The 24,451-nt window shown below is 45.6% G+C and overlaps 1 protein-coding gene across 2 annotated transcripts in view; it reads right to left on the bottom strand.

Moving 5' to 3' along the window:
* Nucleotides 1-24,451, bottom strand: part of LOC137436983 (uncharacterized) — an 84,491-nt gene that overhangs the window by 17,136 nt on the left and 42,904 nt on the right. For both annotated transcript variants that reach the window (XM_068131264.2, XM_068131255.2), the window contains exons 4-5: nucleotides 12,953-13,124; nucleotides 10,021-10,220 (exon numbers count right to left, since the gene is read on the bottom strand). In XM_068131264.2, the coding sequence (XP_067987365.1) occupies nucleotides 10,021-10,220; nucleotides 12,953-13,124 (372 nt within the window). The remainder of the gene's footprint in view (nucleotides 1-10,020; nucleotides 10,221-12,952; nucleotides 13,125-24,451) is intronic.

A 24,451-nucleotide genomic window follows, 5' to 3' on the forward strand; every position in this document is an offset into this window, starting at 1 on the left:
ATGGAATACTGTTCCCCCCTCTGGGCTGGTGCTCCTGCCTCACACCTTGCTCGGCTTCACGCTGTTGAGGCCAAAGCTTTCAGAATCATTGGAATCTCCTGCGATGTAGTCAACACCGAGGGCCTTTCACTCACTCACCGCAGGCAGGTTGGTGGTCTTTCTGTCTTCTACCGACTCCTCTCCGGCCTTGCTCCCCCAGCTCTCTCTGTGCTCTGTCCCCCCAATATTCCTTCAGGTCGCACAAGATCTGCCTGCAACCCTCTTATGGTTAAACTGCCAAAGTCTAGGCTCTCTGCTCACCTTCACTCTTTCATTCCCCTTTTCTCCCGCCTCTGGAACAAACTCCCCCACTCCCTTCAATCCCACTCCTCCCTCCAGGTCTTTAAAACAGCTGTTCACCACCATCTCTTATCTTCCCCCATCGAAAACCTTGATCTTTTCTACCCCTGGTAATTCACCCCAGAGTCCTTGCAGTGTTCATATGTTTTATTCCTCTCCCACCTCCCCCCAAGTCCTCCCGATGTCCCTGCTCTCAAATGTTGTGTTTGTGTCCTTCCCCCTCTTCCCCCTCTCTTTTGTGTCCTTCCCCCTCTCTCCCCATCTTGTCTGCCGCTCCCCTTGTTTTTTGTGTTTTGTGTTTTTTGTGTCTGCCCCTTGTTTTTTGTGTTTTGTGTGTCGGTTTGTCTTTTCGTGTGATTAATGTTAGCTCTTTCACGAGCCTCGATCTTGTATACAAAAAAAAAACAAACAAACAAAAAAAAAACCCCCCTCCAATTTCCCAATCGTCTTCCTTTCTTTCCCTTTTATATTTTCCTCCAATAATATATTGTTGCGAATATGGAATTTGGCCTCCATATCCGCTTGTAAATATTCCCCTATTTTCTCCGATACTCCCCAACTCTCCCTTACCCCATTCCCTAGTCCCATTGTCTGTAAACAACACCCATTAGAGCCGATCTTCCCCTTCATCCCCCCATTAAATGTCGTGCCCAGGTCCCCGCACCACACGTAGACAATTATAGGACATCTTGCTAGTTATTCTTAATCTATGTCAGTTAAGGACTTGTTTCCATTAATTATGACTCTTCGTTGCACCAGAATGTGATGATATGGCACCAGTAGGAGTTTAGGACCTTCCCATACCTCCCCGCATCTCTTCCCATCATCTCAAGCTCCAACAACAACCACAACAACAGCGGCTTTGCGTCCTCACTCCGGCTCGGTTGGCCGCCATTGAACATGTGCTCGACGGGGTTACCCAGAAGGGGGCTCCCTGTCGGCCCCTCGTCAAGGGCGGAGCCGGTAACCCCCGCCCCCAATGAGAAGCCATGGGCCGATGCCATCTGGGGCGGCGCTAACGAGCCGAGGGCGTGTCACTCCCGGCCGGATATACGCGGCCCCGCGCCGGATGTGACGAGAGATGCGCCCCGAGCTTGGAAGGAAAAGACGCCACCCTCCCGAGCGCTGAGCGACCTCCCCAGCTTGAGACCAAAGTCGCGACCCACAAGCGCTGTGATACCTTCACGCATCTCTGGACACCACCGTACGTGATTCTGTCCCTGAGCCAGGTGCACCTGAGCCATCGCGACCTGCCTCCCCTTTTCATCAACCCCCGTGTGAGTCAGCATTTTGTCCCGTGTGTCTGTCGTCTGTCCGGGGATAATATAAGAGTGTGTCTAAGTGCCTGTCTTCCTGTAATATACCTCTAGCCCCTGTAATCTAACCTTTTTCCGTACGAATATACTTGAGAATCGAAACCCTGGTGTCGTATTGTGTCATTATAATCCAGCCGGGTGTCTTCTCTTTCCTATTGAGCCAGCGTAGCGCGATTAGTCAACATTCGGGCACAATCGGGTAACTTGTACGGATACGGCGGCCATCCCGCTCGGCCCACCATACCATCAAAGTCGTATCTGTAACAATTGGTGTCGGGAGTGAGATTCGAGGCCCGACCAAATTTTGAAGAAAAAAAAAAAAAACGAATAGAGGAAAAAAAAAAATTTGGTCAAAATTTGGAGCGGCCGAAATTTGTTTTGTTTTACGAAACTCGAATTTTGCAAGTCGCGCTATGGCGGATCAAGACGGCTGGGGTCCGGTAGGGGAGAGTGAGGTAGGGTCGATCCAGGACCAAAATGAGGGACAGGAGGAGAGCGAAGCAGTGAGGGCGGCAGGTTCGCAAAATAGCGCCGTCACGCACGAAGAAGCGGGCGCGCAAAATGGCGCCTCGCTGATCACCGCGCCAGCGACCGTGGCAGCGCCCCCGATGGATTGGGGCCTTTTTTTCATACAAATGAAGGCCCTTATGGCCCAGAATAGCGAGAAAATGAGGGAGGAAACGAGGGCTAATAGTGAGCGATTGGAAAACCAAATGGGGGTAATGGGAAACCAAATGGGGGTAATGAGGGACGAAGCGAGGGGTACCAGTGAGAAGTTAGACAATAATTTTGAGGAGTTAGACAAGAAAATTGAGAAGTTAGACAATAATTTTGAGGAGTTAGACAACGGGATAAAAGAAGTAAAGAATGGGTTAACGGGGGTAGAAAACAGAATGGCCGCTCAAGAGAATCAAATGGAAGGGATGCAAAAAGGGTTAGAGGGGTTAGAAAACAGTATGGAAGGCAAATTGAGGGACATGAGGGACCAAGCGGAAAGGGAAGTTAAACAAATGGAGCAGCAGATAGAGGGGGTCAGAATGGGGGTAGAAACCAAACTGGATGCTCACAGGGAGGAAATGGAGCAGATGAGGGTGGCATCTGGGCAGGAGATGCAAGTGATGGGAGAGGAGATCAGAAGAGGAGTGAGTGAGGAGGTCGGAGGAGTGCGCGAGGAGGTGAGGCACTGTAAGGAGCGCATGGAGAAAGAGGTGAGAAAGGGGACTGTAAAATTGCAAGGTGGTATAGAGGAGTTGACGCTGGGAGTAGAACAACTGACAGTGGGACAAAAGGAGTTGGGGGACCAGGTAAAGAAGAACACAGCGGTAATAGAGGGTTTAAAATCGACACAGAAGGAGATGAAAAAGGACGTAGGGGTAATTAAAAAAGAGTGCCAGACGGTACATGAGGACCTGACGAGGAAAATGGACAAGGTGGTAGAGGTAATGGAGGTTAAAGAGCGGGAGGTGCGGGAGCACATAGAAAAAAATAAAGTGGAGTTAGAGGAAGAACTTAAAGGGGCGCACGAAGAGATGAAGGAGATGAAGCAAAAATTAGAGGAAGTGGAAGAAGGGGTGAGCGAAATTAAGAAGCGACGGAGAGAGGATAAGAAAGAGATAAAGGAGGAAGTAAAAGAATTGGTCCAAAGTCTGTGTTTGGATCGTGATGATGTGCTCATTAACCGGATGAGGGATTCGCAGGTGATGGAGGAGAAGCGAAGAGGAAGAGGACCCGGTGTAAGTGGTGACCAATATGGTCGTGCGTATGATGCGCCAGGGGATTTAAGGAGCTTGGGGGTCGAGATGGACCCGGGTGTTCGTGAGAGGCCGTTGGTGAAGTGTGCGACAGGTCTGGTGTGCGAAAAAGGAGGTGTGCGAGAAAATCCGACTCTGGGGTGTGTGAGGAAAAAGTGCGTGCCAAGGAGTGAGTGTGCTGGCGAGAGTGAGTCGGTCGTAGCGCGTGTGCGAGGGAGCACGTGGAAACGCGGTGTGGTGAGTGTTACAGAGGGTGTAACGGGAGAGTGTGCGCGAGAAAGGTGTGTGACGGACAGGTGCATGAGGAAAGAGTGCGCTGTCAGAAGTAAGGAAGAGTGTCCACCTGTGGTGAGTGTTACAGAGGGTGTAACGGGAGAGTGTGCGCGAGAAAGGTGTGTGACGGACAGGTGCATGAGGAAAGAGTGCGCTGTCAGAAGTAAGGAAGAGTGTCCACCTGTGGGGAGTGTTACAGAGGGTGTGACGGGAGAGTGTGCGCAGGAGTGTGCGCGAGAAAGGTGTGTGACGGACAGGTGCATGGGGAAAGAGTGCGCTGTCAAGAGTAAGGGTGAGTGCTCTGTCAGGAATGGAGGTGAAAGTAGTGAGAGTGACATGGAGCGTGAGTTAGTTGTGACAGGTGAGCGAGGATGTACACCTGGGATGGAAGGATGCACACCTGGAATGGTAGAGCGTGAGTGGGAATGCACGCTGGAATTGGTAGTGAGGCACGTGGTTGGGTGTGCGAATGAGAGCACACCTGTGATTGTCACAGAGGAGGTGACAGAGGAGGGGGCGCGAAGAAGTGTGTTGGTGAGGTGTGCTACCAACGAATGTGTGCCAAAGTGTTCGGTGGTCAGGTGTGTGACCAAGGCTGTGAGTGGAATGAGTGTACCTGGGTGTGTAAGGAAAGGTACGAGGAGCATGGGCACGGCTGGATGTGTGAGCAAGGAACGGGCTGCGGGGTGTAAGCGTCCAGGTGAAGCATCGACGTTACACGGGTTAGAGGTTAGAGCGACTTTTAGCCGAAGCAGGCCCTCGGTGCGTGCCGGGCTTCGCGTGCCGCGAGAACCAGCGGGGATCCGAACCACGGCGGTTTCGAAAGAACCGCCGTGCGCGATCCACGCTGGGCCTCGCGTGGAACGGCCGCGTCCGGGCTCCACTAGGCGGAGCGGGCAGCTCGATAGGAAGGGTCGTCATGGCGACCACTTTTTGGTGAGGCATTCCGGCAGGTCGAGATCGGGACATTGGATGGCTCCGTGCCGAGAAGATGCGTGGGATCTCGGCCCGGGTAAGCCCCCGTCCCTGCACCGAGTGCCGGACGCATCCAGCCGCTGGCACAAAACAACCAGCATCCATTGCTTGGCTTTACGAAGCCGGGCTTTGGACAGGGATTGGCGCACCGAGAGGTATTAGTGAGTCGACTGGGTGATGAGGTTAGTGTTTTGGCCCCGAAATTAGAAAAAGGCGAAATTTGATGATTGGCAAAGGATTGGCAGAGTGATGATTGGTAATGGTACAGTGATTGGCAGATGATTGGCAAATTTTTAATTTGTTGAAATTTGATGTGAAAAATTGGTAGTGAGAGCCCCCGATGTGGTGGGATGGCATCCCTGCCACCCTTCCCATGGTGGGGCAAAGGAGCAATAGATTATGGGGTGTATGGCAGTGAAAACTAGCCCGGGTGGGTTAGGTTATATTGATAGGGCCCTAGAAGATGACATTAGGTGACGTTAAGATTAGTTAGTGACTCATACCTGTAGTGGGGACGCAGGTAGATTAGTATGGATGATAATGACGTGGGAGCGCAATAGTTTAAAGGGACGACTGGGAAGCGCAAGTTTCAGAAGGGAGTAGTTAGCTGAGATGATGCCGTGTGTGTGAGAATTGAACAGGTGTGATTGCACAGGTGTGCAACTGGACAGGTGTGTGGAGCAGTGTGTGAGTAATGAGTGTTGTGGATCAGCGCGAATGCGCTTGGGGAGAGAAGGGTGCAGGTGGCACCAGGTGTGAGAGCACAGGTGTGCAAGTACAGGTGTGTGGAGAGAGTTGGAGTAAGTGGTACGGAGTGGTGTGCATGGTGCGAAGGTGTGGATGGGGGAAGAGTGGACCCCTTTCACGAGTACCCGGGGCGGGTAGTGTAAGTGTTAGGTAGAGGGTATAGGTAAATTGTGGTTGGATATTGGCATTTGTGGTGCGGTTGCAGAATGGTGTTGTGAATGGGTGCATTAGTGTTGTGGAAATGGCTGGGCGTGTAGCCTGTTAGTGTGTGTAGTTGGTTGGGCACTCCACCACTGTGAGGATGTCGGCCAGGTGAAGGCCGCAGGTGGGCTCTGGGAGCCGGTAGTTGTGAGTGGGTGCCTGAGGATCCCGGGTGAGGATCGGGTAGCCCAGTGCCAGAGAGGGCACCGAGTGGGGAGAGCGCCAGAGGGCCTGCCCCAGTTAGTTAGGTTAGGGTGAGGAGCTAGGTAAGCTCGGGTGGCAACTGCAGTGGTGGAGGTGTGCAGGTGGGTAGACCCGCTGGGAGAGGTACACGCCACAGCCCAGAAATTGTACGAGGGCACCGGGAGATGAATCGGGGGAGTGAGACCCCAAATTGAAGAGCACCACAGTTTGGCCAATGGGAATTGGTTTTTAGAACCCATAGTGTAAGAGGGCCAATGGTTTGGCCGGAGAAAGACCCCGGGTAGTGTAAAGTTGTTAAAATCATTTAGGAAATAGTTAGGATTGATGAACCTGTCGCACCATACGCAGCCACTTACCTGTGGTGATGATGATGACTCCACACCTGTGTTTTCTTTGTTTGTTGCAGGAAATGAGAATTGCTGTGTGGATTGGTGAGACGCATCACGACGTGGATGAGACATTGGGGTGATTCCATCTCTCCCTCCTTAGGAGGGACTGATGATGAATTGGTGATGGCAAATTTTGATGTTGAGTTGGAGATGGCAAATTTTGATGAGAGTTGGAAATGGCAAATTTGATTGGTTAGGAGGGAGAGAAGACGAATTTGGTTTATGGGAGGAACGGGGAAGACAGTAGGGATGTTTGTCGATTTGTAAAGTAGATGTTTATGGGTAGTGTTGTGTTTTGTGGATACAGTAAGGGGTAAGGGAGGGGCCATGTAGGTTACCTGGTGGGGGGGGGGCGTACGATAGGAACGTACCTGTCTCACCTGGTTCCCATGTGCCCCCAGTGTGCATTACCTTACATTGCGTGCACTTTTGCGCCCTTACCACCTTACTCACTTGTTTCTTCTTTTGTCTCCCACCTCCGAGGATCTGGCTTTGGGGTAGAGAGAGAGGAGAGAGAGGTGCTGGCTGCGCAGTTGTGGGCCTGCACTTTCGCTGTTCGCTGCCTGGATCGGTACACCATATGGACCGCAATGTTTGTGGCCACCCACAATGGACCGCAGTTCGTTTGCGGCCAAGCACCACCCGGGGATGGACCTATGGGTCAACGTGGCACCTATGCCATACAGGTGAACCACTTTTAGTTACCACCAAGTGCACCACAAGAAGAGCAAGAGACACCTGCAGGGTTAGGGGTTGTTGAAGTTATTTTTATTCCAATGAACAATGGTGACTGCACCGATTGGTGGTGGGGTGGTGCTGTTGGTGCTCGGGAAAGGGTGCTCTGCACGTTATTAAAGGCCGTCGGCCACAGAGCACTCGTGGGTTGGTGTATCGATGTTGGCAAGCGCGCTCTCTCTATGCATAACATCTGCATGTGTTCCTCCAAAAACAGGTCCTGGATCGTAGTGTAAATAGCAGCGTAGTCTTGTAAATAATGCTCCCTACCGGCTGTATGTTTAGTTTGAGAATTCTTTCCGGATGCGGTTATCCTGTGGGTGTGTTTCTGTGAGGAGAAGGGTGCAACGTCGCAGGGGGACATATTTACTCATTTGTGAATATCTGTAAAACTGTCGCACTCAGGGTAGAGTTAATAGTAGAGGGAACTACATTGCGTGCCACACTAAAGTAGGTAAAAATTTATCGGGTCGGGACGCCCCGAGGGTAGAGAAGGGTGCAATGTTGCGAATATGGAATTTGGCCTCCATATCCGCTTGTAAATATTCCCCTATTTTCTCCGATACTCCCCAACTCTCCCTTACCCCATTCCCTAGTCCCATTGTCTGTAAACAACACCCATTAGAGCCGATCTTCCCCTTCATCCCCCCATTAAATGTCGTGCCCAGGTCCCCGCACCACACGTAGACAATTATAGGACATCTTGCTAGTTATTCTTAATCTATGTCAGTTAAGGACTTGTTTCCATTAATTATGACTCTTCGTTGCACCAGAATGTGATGATATGGCACCAGTAGGAGTTTAGGACCTTCCCATACCTCCCCGCATCTCTTCCCATCATCTCAAGCTCCAACAACAACCACAACAACAGCGGCTTTGCGTCCTCACTCCGGCTCGGTTGGCCGCCATTGAACATGTGCTCGACGGGGTTACCCAGAAGGGGGCTCCCTGTCGGCCCCTCGTCAAGGGCGGAGCCGGTAACCCCCGCCCCCAATGAGAAGCCATGGGCCGATGCCATCTGGGGCGGCGCTAACGAGCCGAGGGCGTGTCACTCCCGGCCGGATATACGCGGCCCCGCGCCGGATGTGACGAGAGATGCGCCCCGAGCTTGGAAGGAAAAGACGCCACCCTCCCGAGCGCTGAGCGACCTCCCCAGCTTGAGACCAAAGTCGCGACCCACAAGCGCTGTGATACCTTCACGCATCTCTGGACACCACCGTACGTGATTCTGTCCCTGAGCCAGGTGCACCTGAGCCATCGCGACCTGCCTCCCCTTTTCATCAACCCCCGTGTGAGTCAGCATTTTGTCCCGTGTGTCTGTCGTCTGTCCGGGGATAATATAAGAGTGTGTCTAAGTGCCTGTCTTCCTGTAATATACCTCTAGCCCCTGTAATCTAACCTTTTTCCGTACGAATATACTTGAGAATCGAAACCCTGGTGTCGTATTGTGTCATTATAATCCAGCCGGGTGTCTTCTCTTTCCTATTGAGCCAGCGTAGCGCGATTAGTCAACATTCGGGCACAATCGGGTAACTTGTACGGATACGGCGGCCATCCCGCTCGGCCCACCATACCATCAAAGTCGTATCTGTAACAATATATATTGGACAGGGTGATTGTACAGTATGTATATATATATATATATATATATATATATATATATATATATATATATATATATATATATATATATATATATATATATATATATATCACTCTCCCCTCCCAACAGCCTGGTGTTGGCTTAGCGGTTAGGGTGCCGGCTTGGGATCTTAGGATCCTGGTCAATCACTGAATTAATGCCAGCGGGGTTGACTCAGCCTGTCATCCTTCTGAGGTCGGCAAATTGAGTACCAGTTCACTGGTAATTCCCTGTGTGTCGCAAGAGGTGACTAACAGGGTTGGCGACAGGAAGGGCATCAGGCCATAAAACATTGCTTCAACAAGGGGACCAAGGTGCCCGAAAAAGGCCAACCCCCGCTCTGCAGGGAAAAATGGCCTCCAAAGGTGGTTCTAATATATAATGATTTTTTCAGAATAACACTCAGTGACTGGATCCATTCAGTGATAACCATATGGCGACACCTTGCACATGTGTTAATTCTTGTCTTAGTTTCCAGTCACTAGTTTTTTTTCCCAGAGATGCATTAGTTTCACGATTGAACTGAAAAATAACTTCACGTTTTTAGCTCCAAACGTTTTGAAGAGGAGGAAAACGTTTTGATGCCCCTTTGGTACATATCCAACGCCCTTGCAGCAGTGCTATTCCTTCAAGACATCTTTATTGAACAGAAGTTCAATAGAGTGTACTGTATCGTGAAGCACTTCATTGTTTCCGCCAATGCTGGGCTGGATGTCCTATCTGCACTCCTGTAAGAGTTAAGGATCCCAAGCTATTTTACAAACTCAAATAGAGCTTTGGAGTGGTACCAAGGCCAAGAAAAGAAATACAATTGGATATTGATACAACACTGACAGACATGAGAGATTTTGCAGAGATAGCACACTTACCTTTTAGCTGTCTTTTCTGCATTTGATTCCTGACCAAACTATAAGCTGTTAGATTTGGGCTTTGAAGACAGGGCATTGCATCATAAACTGCACCATCCCTTGGATGGACAATGTCTCCCAGCTGCTAGTTTTTGTTACTAATTGATGATTAAATATTCCATAGCATCTTTCAGGACGTATAGGACCTGAGTTACTAAGACCCAGACTGGCTGGCCTGAGTTACTGCTGGCACTCTGGCCAAATTCCCAACTCCTGCCACCTATAGTCGAACGCCCGGCTTAGTCCGCCGGTTCCTGAAAGATTTGGGCTAAATACTTCCCTGGACGACCCCACAGGAAGGTTGGAATAATGTAGTAGTAGTAGCAGCAGCAGCAGCAGCAGCAATGCTAATAATAGACATAATGGTCAGTGACCCCTTCCCATGCACACATACAAAATGCCATTTTGAGACTGAAGGAAGCATATAATCTTCATATTTAGGCACCAAACTCCTGTACGTATATGCACGATTTTTTTTTTCACTCTCCCCTCCCAACACCTATTTACTTCTTCCCCATGTAGATGGATCAAACTGCATACCAGTGTGTGTGCGCAAATGCCTCTGTAGTTCATCGGAGCGTGTGAAGCTCTTCCCACAATATAGCCAAGTGCATACGAAGGGTCGCTCGCCCGTGTGGCAACGAAGGTGGGCCTTCAGATGTGACGTCTTACGATACACCTTGGTACAACCAGGTATGTGGCATGCATGCAAACGCTGTGCTCCAGGTCCATTTCCGCTCCTGGTGAAAAAAGAAATAAATACTATTGAGGCTGGGCTCTAAGATTATATTGTACTGTACGAGCATAATGTCCTCACTTCTAGCAGTGAATTTCTTTCTTTTGTTTTACTGTGTGAATTAAATGAAATATATATCTTTCTCTTGGCACCAACACAATATGATATTGTTTACAGTGCAAATCTAAACAATTCATCACGTACATTTTGACAAAATATATTCCACGTTATCGAGAAAAATATTTCACGATGTGCATGATTATTGGAATGTTTTGTATCACAGGGATTCAGACACAGTATCCTGCAACAAATCTTCCATTTGGATGAAAAATAAAGTGAGGGTGCAACATTCAGATTTTGGGAAAATTGTATTGCGAATCTAAAGATTGGTACATACCAGGAGTTTTAAGGTAGCAGGTGGAAGACTAATCCAATTTTGCATTGAGATTTACCAAACAAATCAACATCGCAATGACCATGCTCATTCCTTTCAAAGAAAGTTGTTGGTTATATTATTATTAATTTAAATCAAGTTACATCGAATCTCAACAATTCACATTTCGCCTGAGTAGCCAGACACATTACCTGCAAAGGCCTGATCCTGTGGGACATCTTGTTACCTCAGCAACCAAAGGTGGATGGAGGTTATGTTTTCAATCTTGTTTGTCTATCTCTTTGTCTTTGAGCAGGATATCTCAAAAAGTTATGGACCGGTTTGGAGGAAACTTGGTGGACAGGTTGGGTGTGTGACGAGGACTAATATATTCGATTTTGCTGAGGATCCAGATGCGGATACTATAATTACTCCCGCCAGGGAGTAATGCATTCGATCGTGTCCGCCCGTGTGTGTGTGTGTGTGTGTGTGTGTGTGTGTGTGTGTGTGTGTGTGTGTGTGTGTGTGTGTGTGTGTTCGTGTGTTTGTGAACAGGATATCTGGAAAAGTTCTGAACGGATTTGGATGAAAGTTGGTGGGATGGTTGCCGTTGGGATAAGGAAGAATTGATTAGTTTTTGGTGAAGCTCAGGATATTATTCCGGATCCAGGAATTTTTTGAAGGATTTTTTTACCATTGGAAGATAGGGCTCATTTTTTTTTTTAACATTATCTTCTATATATTCTATATTTAACATTGTGATATGAAAATAGTTTTCATATTTGTTGTAAATGTAGTTTAAACTCGTGGTTATGCGTTAGAGCGGTGTATTTTTTTAGCAGCGTCGTCTTCAATGTTCATTTTTGTTTTCTAATAAAGACATATTCTGTCATTTTAAAACCACCAAAATGTGTATTAGATTTCCCCGTTTCATAAAATGTATCGTTTGATACGTATAATGCTTTGAAACTGTTTTTTTTTTGTTTTTTTTTAACCTCAGAAGAGATATCAACATTTACCTCAGTGAATGTCAATCGCGGTGTCAGTATTTGATGAACTTATAAAGACGTAGGTGAGTTATAGGTGTGACCAGCATGTGCACGGGATTCTTCCCAGAAGAATGAGTGGTCGCATTAGCGTGTACGACTTAAAATGAGCGAGTTTTGTTTTGACGTTTGGGCCAGTTTTACATGTTGTATCCCTAAGGAATGAAACGAACGTTTTGTCCTGGCTTACAATATTATTTGAAGTCACACATGCCTCAAAATACACTCACTTATGTAGAATTGAACGCTGAATCCGAAAATCTAAGTGAAATTGCATTTTTTTTTTTTTTTTTTTAAACATTATCTTCTATATATTCTAAATATAGGCCTATATCTGTGCAGTGTCTGTCTTGTGTTGTCTTGTCTTGTGTTGTCATTGAACTACTCCCTCAAACTTTTGTGAAATCGTACTATTCCAACTTGACCCACGGCGGGAGTATGCGCTCTACTGAGTGGTGTTCTAGTTTCTTAAGTGATTCTTCACAATTGAGAGATCTCGCCAAAAACAATGTATAGCACAATATCGTAAAAAGTTGTGGGTGAGTAATGACAAACCTTGGTGGATGAGTTGGGTATGTGTGACAAGAACAAGCCAATCAGGTTTTGGTTAAGGTCCGGATGCAAATCCAGCCTATCAGTGGGATACAAAATCTGGTATGCGCTCTATCGAGTGCCATTCTAGTTACTTCTGCCACTGAAGGTGGAGACATTGGGTGTGTGACAAAGACGAAATGATGAGATTTTGGTGAAGATCCAAATCCGGATCCACATCCATGAACTTTTAAGTGATTCTTCACCATTGAGTGATAGGGCTAAAACCAATATAGAGCACGCTATCTCAAAAAGTTATGGACAGATTTGGACTAAACTTGGTGGAGAGGTTGTGTGTGTGACAAGGAAGAAATGATTACATTTTGGTGAAGATCTGAAGCCGGATCTGGATACAATATTTTTTTGAACTTTCTAAGTGATTCTTCACCATTGAGAGATGGGACAAAAACGATTTATAGTATGATATTTCAAAACGTTTTGGATGAGTTATGACAAATCTAGGTGGATGAGTTGGTTAGGTGACACGAACAAGCCAATTCGATTTTGGTTCAGGTCCGAATCTAGATCTGGCCAAACAGTGGGATACAAAACATTAAATGTTCAGCCTGGAGGAGGTATGTGCTATATTGAGTTCCGTTCTAGTATTTGACCTGTTTTAATACATGCATTTATAAAAATTAGAACTATGAAAGGGAAAAACTTTACAATGTAACAACCGACATCAAGTGTATGGAATAAGGCATCCTTCAGATCTAAGCAAAGCACCTGTCTTGGCAGTTTGGACAGGCGCAGGGCACACGCTGTTTCTTCTTCCCAGGGTCACGCTGAGTTGTATCCTCGGTGGTGAGCTGCATCTGTGATGTTATGGGAGTGCACTGGCCCTTAGTTCCATCCAGCGCCACTGTCCAGCGTTCCTCCTTAACACCAGTTGAGCCTCCTGTGAAGGACAATTCAGATATCATATACAAGTCACTCATTGTTATCTGCAAAATAACAATAATCTCGTTTCTTTTTATATCTGCCTGCTGTCAATGACCCATATCATGTCATTTACATTCGATCAAATGTTTATCCTTTGGGCTACAGGCAAAACCAACAAAATGAAAGACAAAAACTTTTTCGAAGCAACACTATTCAATTCACTAATTCAGCGAGTCATAAGTTCCACCAGTCACAAGATTAATATAATAATAATCTTCATTGTCCCCTATCCAGGGAAATTATTATTTGATGACACCGTAAGTTTAACCATCATGAAAACATAAAACTGAAAGGGAATAAGAAAACAAAATAAAACAAGGCCGTAAGTCTAACAGCGGCGTAGCCGGGCTTGTTTGATACTTTAGTAATTTAGTTGAAGATAGACGTAATGACGTAGCGTGACACTAAACTGCCGCTACTTTAATATATAGAAGATGATATATTTTAACCTCTAGTAACTTTGCAGTTCCTTACTTCCGTGGTTACACCGCTTATCATTGATTAATGAACCATACACCGCTTAAATCCATTTACTTTCCATTCACGACATTGGGATTAAAGTGTTATGGTTATATTTACTATATTATTATTATTATTATGAAAACAATACAACTGAAACGATACACTACTGTATTAAGAAACCTGGGCTTCATTTGTCCGAAGCGGTCCGAAGGTGAGGCATGAAGCCTAAGGCCTATACGTACCGTTTTGTTGCAAGAGATGTAACGCCTATGCTTTCGATATTTCATGGTCATTTTAACAATCGTTTTTTGGTGTTTCACACTGAATGAAAAACGTCAAGGTAGAGCATGGTGATTGTGATATATGACAGGTTCGACGATATGTTCGGCCTGAATGAAATTGGAATTAAAATGGCCGTGTGCGGAGTCAGCCGCCGTAATGACATCAGACGTAATCACATCACCCTGTCATGTGACCATATCCTCAGCTCTGATTGGTAGAGGGCACATACGGATGGACAAACACTGTTCTAGACAGCTTTGCCCTATGGTCCACGCTGTAAAAAATATATAATCTAAAATATGGAAGATGGACTAAACAGCAAAATGGAAATTAATGAATTGGCATGAATTTGAATTTAGCATTTGAATTGCACATGGTACAAATTACTTTTTGAAAATGTTCTTCTTCATCCTAACACAAAAGCATCTCCCTAATGGCAGGGATATTCTCCCTCATATGTGAAGTAATTTCAACCTCTTTGATCAAAAACTTAACCGACAAAAGGAAAGCAAAACTTTGCTAAACAGAACTTCAGATAGCTGCAATTTACAGTAAGCAAGAAATGGTCTGGAAAAAGTCCAGTGGTCAAGTGCAGAAGAATACACTCTAGCTTGGAATAACCCCATGGTTTGTGCATAAAATCACACTCGGGCAAGGACCAGTATACAATGTGTACCGCAGTTGTCTGGTCCTGTATCTCTTGTATTGGGACTGTCCTGTATCACTCGCATCGGGACTGTCCTGTATCGTGTTTCGTGTGCTTTACCCATGCAAAGCACCATGCAGAAGGAAGCTAAGAAAGCCGTTGGTGGCACAGATGAATTCCAAAATCATCCATCAATTTGGCCACAGAATGTGAAGGTAAATAAACTGGAGCAAGACATTAGTGCAATCCATCCTGGCAGAATACAACGTAAGGAAATCCAGAGTATGATGTTAATTATGCCAAGGCAAACCTACAAAATTTTTAACACGATTTCCTCCCAGGTTAGGACAGCCTTGGAATATGCTGTGCAGTTTTACGATGACAACTGCAGGGGCAGATTGTTCAAATACGACTCATTTGTTGTGATACAATGCATGAGAAGTAGAGTAATTAAAGGTTCCGTTTGCAAAGAAGATGAAACAGCAGATCTGACGCATTGACACCCAAATCCGATGCCAGCAAACCTCAACCTTCCTCATAGTGAAACCAAGAGTGCAACACAATTAACATTTTTAAAGTCCACAAAATAATTTAAATTGATCGATTAATAAACTTTTCCCTTCACTGGGGATAGTACTTTTGCTTGCCTTTCCCATCACCTGGGACAGGTACTTTTGCTAGTCCCTCATCTTACTATAATTCACCAAATGTCCGTATGTCCGTTCGAAGGTACCGCAAAAACGGCTGAACCAATTGCAACGATATTTTGGGTGGGTATTCCTGGGACCCCTTGGAGTAAAATAGGCTATATTGTTTTTCCATTTCCCCCCCCCCCAATTTTCCAAACACGATGGAATAATATTTACGGATATGAACAGTGATGTGGGCTTTAATTGAAATTCTACGTAACAGGAGAGAGTAGATCGACTCCTGACAAACTTTTCCTATATAAACGTGCGGCTCCGAAGTAACATGGCAGCATGTGCAAAACTGCTGAGAAACGGGTGTAGCGGCCGCTTCCGTGTTACAGATTCGGCGTGCACTCTTCACACATAAACGTGCGACTGAGAAAGCCGTGTAGCGGCCGCTTCCATTTTGCAGAATTCAATCTTTTTTCAAAATGGGCACCATGTAATGTTTAGATTTTGATGATTTGCATGTGATATGATTCAACTGATGTTTATATGAATCGTTTAAAATAAAATAAAGCCTTCAAGTTCTGATATTTTGCCTTTTCATTTGGGCTTCCCAATTGAAGCCCCGCCCATAGGGCAGGTACCGGTGCTTGGATAGAAGAACATGCTCATTCCAGCAAAAAACCTCTCGAGCTGCTTTGGTGGCACAGAATGGCCAATTAACAGGACACCTTGTACCCTTTTCTTACCTTCACAGAAATTGACACAACAACTGCTCAATACATTGAACAGCCCCCAAAAAAACAATAATGAGATGTTCCATGTAGCACTGGCAGGCAAACCTGTGTTGTACTTTATGAACACATTCTTCATTGTTGCAAAGGACTCATGATATGCTTTTTCAAGTGACATCTCATTGGATTTAAAAGGAAACTAGAACGGCACAATAAAACCGCACAATAAAGTCATGACGTCAACTGATATGCCTCTGCCCACATTTTTACATCATATTACATACTTGCACGAAGTTTGATTTGAATCCCTTCAGCTGTTCTTAAGTATCACATTTTTACCTGACATCACCTCTGACCTGTGATGCCAAAATCTAATCAGTCAATGTTTACAACATAATATATTGTTGCGGTTTTGAAATAAAGGTTCATTTCCCCTCTTAGTTAGTTACACCATAACATGAAGCCTCGCGATAGCTCAGTTATTTCTTAGTAAATGTAAGCGTCGTCCTTTCCTGTGTTTAGTTTTGTGTTGAGTAGGCCAGTGAGATTAGGTGTCCTTTTGGCGCTTTGCTTCGATGCTTTTGGTTTGGCACTGAAATACCACGCGGCAGGCTTGATCAAGTCGACCGAGGCCGAAGGAAGGCGGGGCAGGAGGAGTGACAGGTAAGCAACGGGCCGCCAATCAGGGCTCGAGGGGAGTGGCTTACCACTGCGGCAGAGGCGGGGTTTGGAACATTCAAGTGAGACTCTGAGGCGGGGCCATATAACCCGGCTCCGAGTCCCCCCACCTCAGATGAGTCGAGAAGCAGATGAGACGAGATGAGATGAGAACGCGCAGAGTTCAGATGAGTTCCGAGTCAGATGAGTTGCGCAGCCCATGAGTTGAGTGGAGAGTTCAGAGTTCCGAGACGGCAGAACGTACGAGATCAAGAGAACGAACGGCACGAGAAGGCAGAACGAATTGAATTGCCTCGTTGTACATGAACTTTGCCCTGTTCCCCGTGCCCTGCACAGTATTAATCGCGCGCTGGAAAGAACGACCCGCGCCGGGCCACAGACGCGCGATTTTCCTCCTGCCTGCCTTTGCCTGCATACGCGCCGTGAGGATTCCCTCCTGCCTGCCTTCGCCTGGATACGTGCCGTGACCGCCAGAGGGCTACACCACGGGTGAGCTGTTCCCAGAGCGACCGAAGCAGGCGCGCTTGGCGCGCGAACTTCTCTTCCTCCATCTCCCCGTGTATGTGAGTGGGCCCATTGTCTGGGTATAAGTAAGACTGACTAAGCTCTGCTCTGTGTCCCTTTCCTTCTACAAATCCTTGTATAGTGTAAATAAATTCTGTTCTTCCTTCTGATTTGACCGTCCTGTCTCTTCCATCATTGGCTTCGCATGGTACGAATAAAACCGCTCTAATCGGGTTCCAATAAAAGTAACAGCACGAGTCACGTGATACGCATTCTGCTCGGGCGTACTCGATTAAGCGTGGCTCGTGTGAGGCTCGATCCCGCTTCCGTTGCGGCGTGGGTACCAAAGGTACGTGCGAATTTGTCCCGAAACCCTTTTCCACGTTTGCCCGGAAGTGGCGACTCGGTCTTGCAGACCCGAAGACCCGGGGGGGGGGGGGGGTTGATCCCCCCCTTTGTAACGAGAACGGGCTTTGGGAATCCGCAACAATATACTTCTACCAAGTTTGGTCAAAATCCCATCACTCGTTCACAAGTTAGCACATTATCATGAACAGAGAGATGTAAGGACGGACAACCTAAAAACATAATGCCTTTGGGGATTTCGGTGGAGGAGGCATAAAAATCTGTCCACTTCATTGCTCCTTTCTCATCATTGTTCCAGTTCCGAATTTTTAGAAATACAATCCAGAACATAAATCATCGTCAGTCTAAGAAGTCTCATTTGCATTGTCAGTTGAATCTCCACTTCTCCACAGAGGTTTTCAATTTTGAGATGATTATTGTGGATATTTTGTTCTGTCCAGAGCTAAGTGGGGCCGGATGTGGGATTTGTTGCAGTTGCCAGAAGGAAATCTTCTTCTTCAAATATATAGCCCCACCTATGCTCTATGCCAATGAGAATGGCACCATGTAATGGCAAGGTGTGCTAGATATGTATACCAGAGTCCGACCTGAGTTTCTGAAGTTTCTCAAAGGATGTAACATCTACCAACAGAAAACCAAATACAGAGAGACTAGCGAGTTGTCTCACAGATGCTGGTAATAACCCTGCGCTCGCGAAGCGAAAGCAGTGTAAAGCATTCAGTTTCGTACGTGTGTCGTGTCTGCATTTTAAAAATAAATTTTCTCGGCAACCGTTGGTTTGATTGATATGAAATTTGCACCATAGGAGGGCCTCCTCCTGTAGAATATCTTAATGATTATTATGATGTCATAGGTCACGTGGTACAGGTGCCATCTTGGAAAAAATCGCAACTCTATCTCTGAAACCACTCCATGGAAAAAATTGAGACCTGGCTCATTGTCAACTACTCCCCATGGGGAATAAGCTATGTTAATGATGATGTCATCGGTGCCTTTATGACATCATAATTCGACAAATACAACACTTATCCATCCGATCATTATTCATTTTTTTTCAGCAACTGTTGGTCTGATGGACAAGAAATTTTCACCATATGAGCACATCCACCTTTAGAATATTTTAATGATAATCATGACATCATAGGTCATGTGGTACAGGCGCCATCTTGGAAAAACCAAAAAATGTTCCACCTCCACATCTCCAAAACCGCTGCTTGGAAAGAATTGAAAATGGCTTTGTAAACAATTCCATATGTGGAATAGGTGTTGTTAACGATGACGTCATTGGTGCCATAATTATGACGTCATAATTCGACAGGGACAACGCTTCGTCTGATCAGTTTGAAATGTATTGAGTGTGATCTATGCAACAATTATATTAGAGAATAGAAATTTATGATGTCATCGCTCATGGGGTCTGGCAGCCGTATTGGATCAAAGAAAAAAAAAAATGTTCAAAAACAGAAGAGTTGGCTCGCAACAAGTTGACTGCGCAGGGTAAGTATTTTTTTTTTTTTTTTTTTGAATACTGAATCGAGGCTCGTGAAAGAGCGAACATTTACTTCACAAACAAATCAACCAGACAAACAAAATACCCAAAAAGAGGGAGCGGAAGACAAGATGGGGAGAGAAGGGGAAGCACACAAACACAACATCCGAGAGCAGGGAGATGTGTGGAAGGGAGAGGGCCCGGGGGGAGGAGGCATGGGAAGGGGGGTGGGGGGGGGAGGGAGAAGTATAAAACACAAGGACACCAAGGACTTCCTGGACAGAAGTTGGTATTTCAAAAAAGTGGAATTGGGGTGAAATTAGCGGGGGTAGCAAAGATCAAGGTTTTGGATGGGGGAAGATAAGAGATAAAGACTTGGAGGGTGGAGTGGGATTGAAGAGAGTGAGGGAGTTTGTTCCAGAGTCGGGAGAAAAGAGGAATGAAGGAGTGAAGGTGAGCAGAGAGTCTTGATTTTGGCAGTTTAACCATAAGAGGGTTGCAGGCAGATCTTGTGCGACCTGTAGGAATATTTGCGGGACAGAGCCCAGAGAGAGCTGGGGGGGGGCAAGGCCAGAGAGGAGTCGGTAGAAGACGGAAAGACCACCAACCTGCCTGCGGTGAGTGAGTGAGAGGCGCTTGGAGTTAGCTTCATCGCGGGAGATTCCAATGATTCTGAATGCTTTGGTTTCAACAGCGTGAAGGCGAGCTAGGTGTGAGGCAGGAGCACCAGCCCAGAGGGGAGAGCAGTATTCCATTGAGCTGCAGATGAAAGCCTTGTATGTGGTGAGGAGCTCAGGTGTGCCAAGGAAGGACTTCGCACGACGGAGGATGCCCAGTCGGCGACTGGCTTTGGAGGCCAGATTTGAAATGTGGTTTTCCCAGGAAAGATCATGGCAGATAGTGAGACCCAAAAGCTTGAGTGACAGAACTTCTTGGAGAGGATTATTCAGAAAGTGGATGGGAGGGTTGTCCAGTCGGTCTTTTCGGAGAGACATCGTAAGAGTGTGAGATTTGTCAGGATTGAAAGACATGTTCCACTTGTTTGCCCAGTCTGTGATTTTGTCAAGGTCTGCAGAGAGTGAGGAGGCTGCAGACTGCCGATCTGAGGGATGAAGAATGGAGCGACAGAGAGTAGAGTCGTCAGCAAAGAGATAGAGAGGATTTTCAAGAGAGTCAGAGAGATCATCGATGAAGACCAGAAAAAGCACAGGGCACAGAACACTGCCTTGGGGAACTCCAGCCTGAACAGGAAGGGGAGATGAGAGAAACCCATTCAGGGCCACACGTTGACTACGACTAGAGAGGAAGTCCGCCAGCCATGCGTGGAGATTTCCTTGGATACCAAAAGAGGAGAGTTTGGTGAGCAGAGCGGGGTGCCAGACCGTATCGAAGGCACGTGATATGTCAAGGGAGACTGCTCTAATTTCCTGTTTGGCATTGAGGACCTCCATCCATTGTTGAGAAAGCAGAAGCAGCATGTCCAGAGTGGAGTGTCCAGGTCTGAAACCAAATTGATGATCAGAGATCAAGCCATTGGAGAAGAGGAAAGATTTCATATCTGAAGCAATGATGGATTCCATGACTTTGCTGATAATTGGGAGAAGGCTGATTGGTCTGTAGTTGCTGGGATCTGTTTTTGCATCTTTTTTGTGCAAAGCGGTGATGTTGGCAGATTTCCAAGCAGATGGAAGATGACCTTGGGCAAAAGAGAGGGTGAAGAGAACAGAGAGAGGGAGTGAAAGAGCGGAAGAACATGATTTTAGGACCCGTGGGCTGATGCCGTCAGGTCCAGTTGCAGAATCAGAGTCGAGGGTTGACAGAAACTTTTCCACCTTGTCAGGAGGAAAGGACACAGATTCCAGGAGCAGCTGGGTACGACTGGGTACGGTGGGTACAGAGAGGGATGGGCTTGGGACACAAGATTTAGAGGCAAACACAGAGTTGAGGCATTCAGCTTTTTCACGTGCGGAGTCAGCCGTGTGGCCATTTGAGGTGAGGGAGGGGATGGAGGGGGAACAAACACCAGAAACAGATTTGACCAGACGCCACCAGGATTTGGAAGAGGGAGACAGATAAGAGAGTTCGGTCCTGAGAACGGAGAGATATTGTTTCCTGGCTCTCCTGAGGGTGGACACACACTTGTTTCGGGCTTTGTGAAAGGAAATGAGATTTCCTTCCGTTGGATTTGCTTTCCAGGAGACGAAAGCAAGTTGTTTCTGGGCAATAGCCTCACCACAAGATTCCGTGTACCATGGACGGGAGGAAGGGTATGACAACTGAAGACGAGATGGGATAAATCTGTGCATGAGAGAGAGCAATTTACTTTGGAAGAATTCCCAGGATGAGTTGATGTCAGAGGCAGTAGAGATGGGAGACCAGTCCAGATGATTGATGGCTGCTTGCAGACCATGCCAGTTGGCCTGAGTGAAATGCCAGACTCGTCGACGCTGAGGCTCTCTGAGAATGGTCAGAGAGATGTCCACTTTAACAAGCACATGATCAGAAGAGCCGATTGGAGCAGAAGAAGAGCAGCAGACATTTTCAGGGAAGTTAGTCATAACCAAGTCCAGAATAGAAGATGCTCTGTTGACTGAGATCCGGGTTGAGAAATTGACAGATTGTGTCAGTCCCAGTGAGTCACAGAAATCCTTTGCTGAGGAGCCATGGCTGGTGAGAGAGGTACCCACCCCCAGCCAACTGGCATGGTGACAGTTGAAATCACCACATATGAGGAAGAGAGAGTTGGGATGGGTAGATAGAAGTTGGTCCATATTATCAGACAGCGAGATGTAGATGAAGTCATCACTGTTTGGTGGACGGTACAACACACATATGAACAAAAGGTGGGAGCTAAGGGGAAGCCGTAGCCAAGGTATTCCTGGGGGTGAGGTGGAGAGAGGGCAGTGCAGGGCGAGTGAGGAAGAGAGTTTTTTTATAAAGATAGCAACCCCACCTCCAGGACGAGGCTCAGGTCTATCATACCGGAGGAGGGAGTAACCTGGGAAAGATACCAGGAATCAGAGACATCATGAAGGAGGAAAGTTTCTGTTAAGCAGATCACGTCTGGTTTGTCAGAAGCAACCTGTATGGAGAGATCAGTTACGTTTGAGCGAAGGCCCCGGATGTTTGAGGTCCATACTGTTAAAGAAGAGGAAGGGGGAGCATCGGATACAGAACAAGGGGGGAGTGGTAGGGTAAGATGTGGAAGAGGAGGAAGAGGTAGGGAGAGCTGTTGAAGGTGTGTCAGAGATTACAGAATAGCTTGGAGAAAGGGAAGAATGGGGCAGACAAAAGGTTTGATGGTGATTGGGTGAGGCGCAGTGAGGTGTTATTTGAGGAGGGGGAAGAGCGAGGCAGAAGGTTGAGGGAGAAGAAGGTGAAAGTTGGAAGGGGGAAGAAGCGGGGAGGACGCTTTGAGGAGGAGGGGTGTGAGGGGAGTCTAGGAGGGGAGGAGTGAGGGAGAGTCTCGGAGGGGAGGGGTGTGGGGGGAGTTTAGGAGGGAAGGGGCAGGGGGGGAGATTTGAAAGGGATGGGTGATGGGGAAGATTTGGGGGGGAGGGGCAAGGGGGAAGATTTGAAAGAGATGGGTGATGGGGAAGATTTGGAGGGAAGGGGTGAGATTGGATTTTGAAAAGTGTACGATTAATGGGAAACGAACATTTATTGCAAAATGAGTTTCTTGAGACATTCGAGTCAAAAATACATTTGAGGATGCTGAAGGATGGGTGGAGTTCTGGAGAGTTTAGGGAATGAATGAAAGATGCACTGTAAGAGATGGAATTTTTTTTTGGAATGAATAGATTTGGTGAGCAAGTCGAAAGCATCCTTTTATAGCAGAAGAAGAAGAAAAAGGTGTTATAGAATATGACAAAATAAAGTTCTTCAGGGGACAGATGAAACATTTTTTAACAACGTGATCACGTGATCACGAACAACGTGGTCGAAGAACGAACGAACAAATAAGAACGAACAAACGGATAAGAATAAAGAAGGAAAATATTTTTTTTGGTTTTCTTTTGAGATTTTAAAACAAGGAAGTATGGGGTGAAAAGACCATGAAAAACAGAGACCGAAAGTAATTTGCAGCGCGATCGAAGAACTGCTGAGACAAAAAAAAAGCCTCAAGCCAAGGGCTGACACGGTAGCCTACTAGTACTACACTAGGCCTCAGAATACACGATATGAAAAAAAACGACGATTCTGTACACAGGTATGAAAAACCAACACCGAGAAACCTATTAAAGTCACCCCAATAGGTACATACACCGAAAGAAAGATACAGATTCGACAAAAACACAATTGTGAAAAATTACTTAACTTCGAAAGCGTGCGCGCGGGGACAGCTTTGAAGAGACGTGACGACCAATCTTGCGCATGCGCAGAATATTCTATGAATACCATCTAGATTAAAGTGAGGGATTTGGTTGCATTGGTAGCAAACACAAAATTTGAAATGGCAAATTTTAGCGTATGCTCGATTGAAGGTCTTCACTGGAAATGGTGCCATTTTTATTGGGAAGGTAATAAGTGGCAGATAGGGGAGGAAGAGAGAAATACCAAGTCATTTAAAAACTGTTCACTTCATGTGGTGAAAGAAGGAAAATGTAGTTTAACTTGTAACAGCAGCAGCACATATGCTCGGCTGAAAAAAGTATCTTGTTACTGTATAAAACCCCATAATAAATAAAAGTAACTTGTTACTGTATAAAACCTCATAATAAATAAAAGTATCTTGTTACTGTATAAAACCCCATAATAAATAAAAGTATCTTGTTACTGTATAAAACCCCATAATAAATAAAAGTAACTTGTTACTGTATAAAACCTCAAAATAAATAAAAGTACATATCTTGTTGCTGTATAAAACCCCATAATAAAAAAATAATATCTTCTTACTGTATAAAACCCCATAATAAATAAAAGTATCTTGTTACTGTATAAAACCCCATAATAAATAAAAGTAACTTGTTACTGTATAAAACCCCATAATAAATAAAAAATATCTTGTTACAGTATAAAACCCCATAATAAAAAATATATATCTTGTCACTGTATAAAACCCCATAAAAAATAAAAAATATCTTGTTACTGTATAAAACCCCATAATAAATAAAAAATATCTTGTTACTGTATAAAACCCCATAATAAATAAAAAATATCTTGTTACTGTATAAAACCCCATAATAAATAAAAAAATATCTTGTTAAAGTATAAAACCTCATAATAAATAAAAAATATTTTGTTACTGTATTAAAAAAAAAAAAAAATCCCATAATAAATAAAGGTATCTTGTTATTGTATAAAACCCCAAAATAAATAAAAGTATCTTGTTACTGTATAAAACCCCATAATAAATATAAAAATATCTTGTTACTTACTGTACTGTATAAAACCCCATAATAAATTAAAGTATCTTGTTACTGTATAAAACCCCATAATAAATAAAAGTATCTTATTGTATAAAACCCCATAATAAATAAATATATC

Source organism: Myxine glutinosa, chromosome 1 (genome assembly GCF_964187855.1).
Source record: "Myxine glutinosa chromosome 1, kmMyxGlut1.1, whole genome shotgun sequence".
Taxonomy (NCBI): domain Eukaryota; kingdom Metazoa; phylum Chordata; class Myxini; order Myxiniformes; family Myxinidae; genus Myxine; species Myxine glutinosa.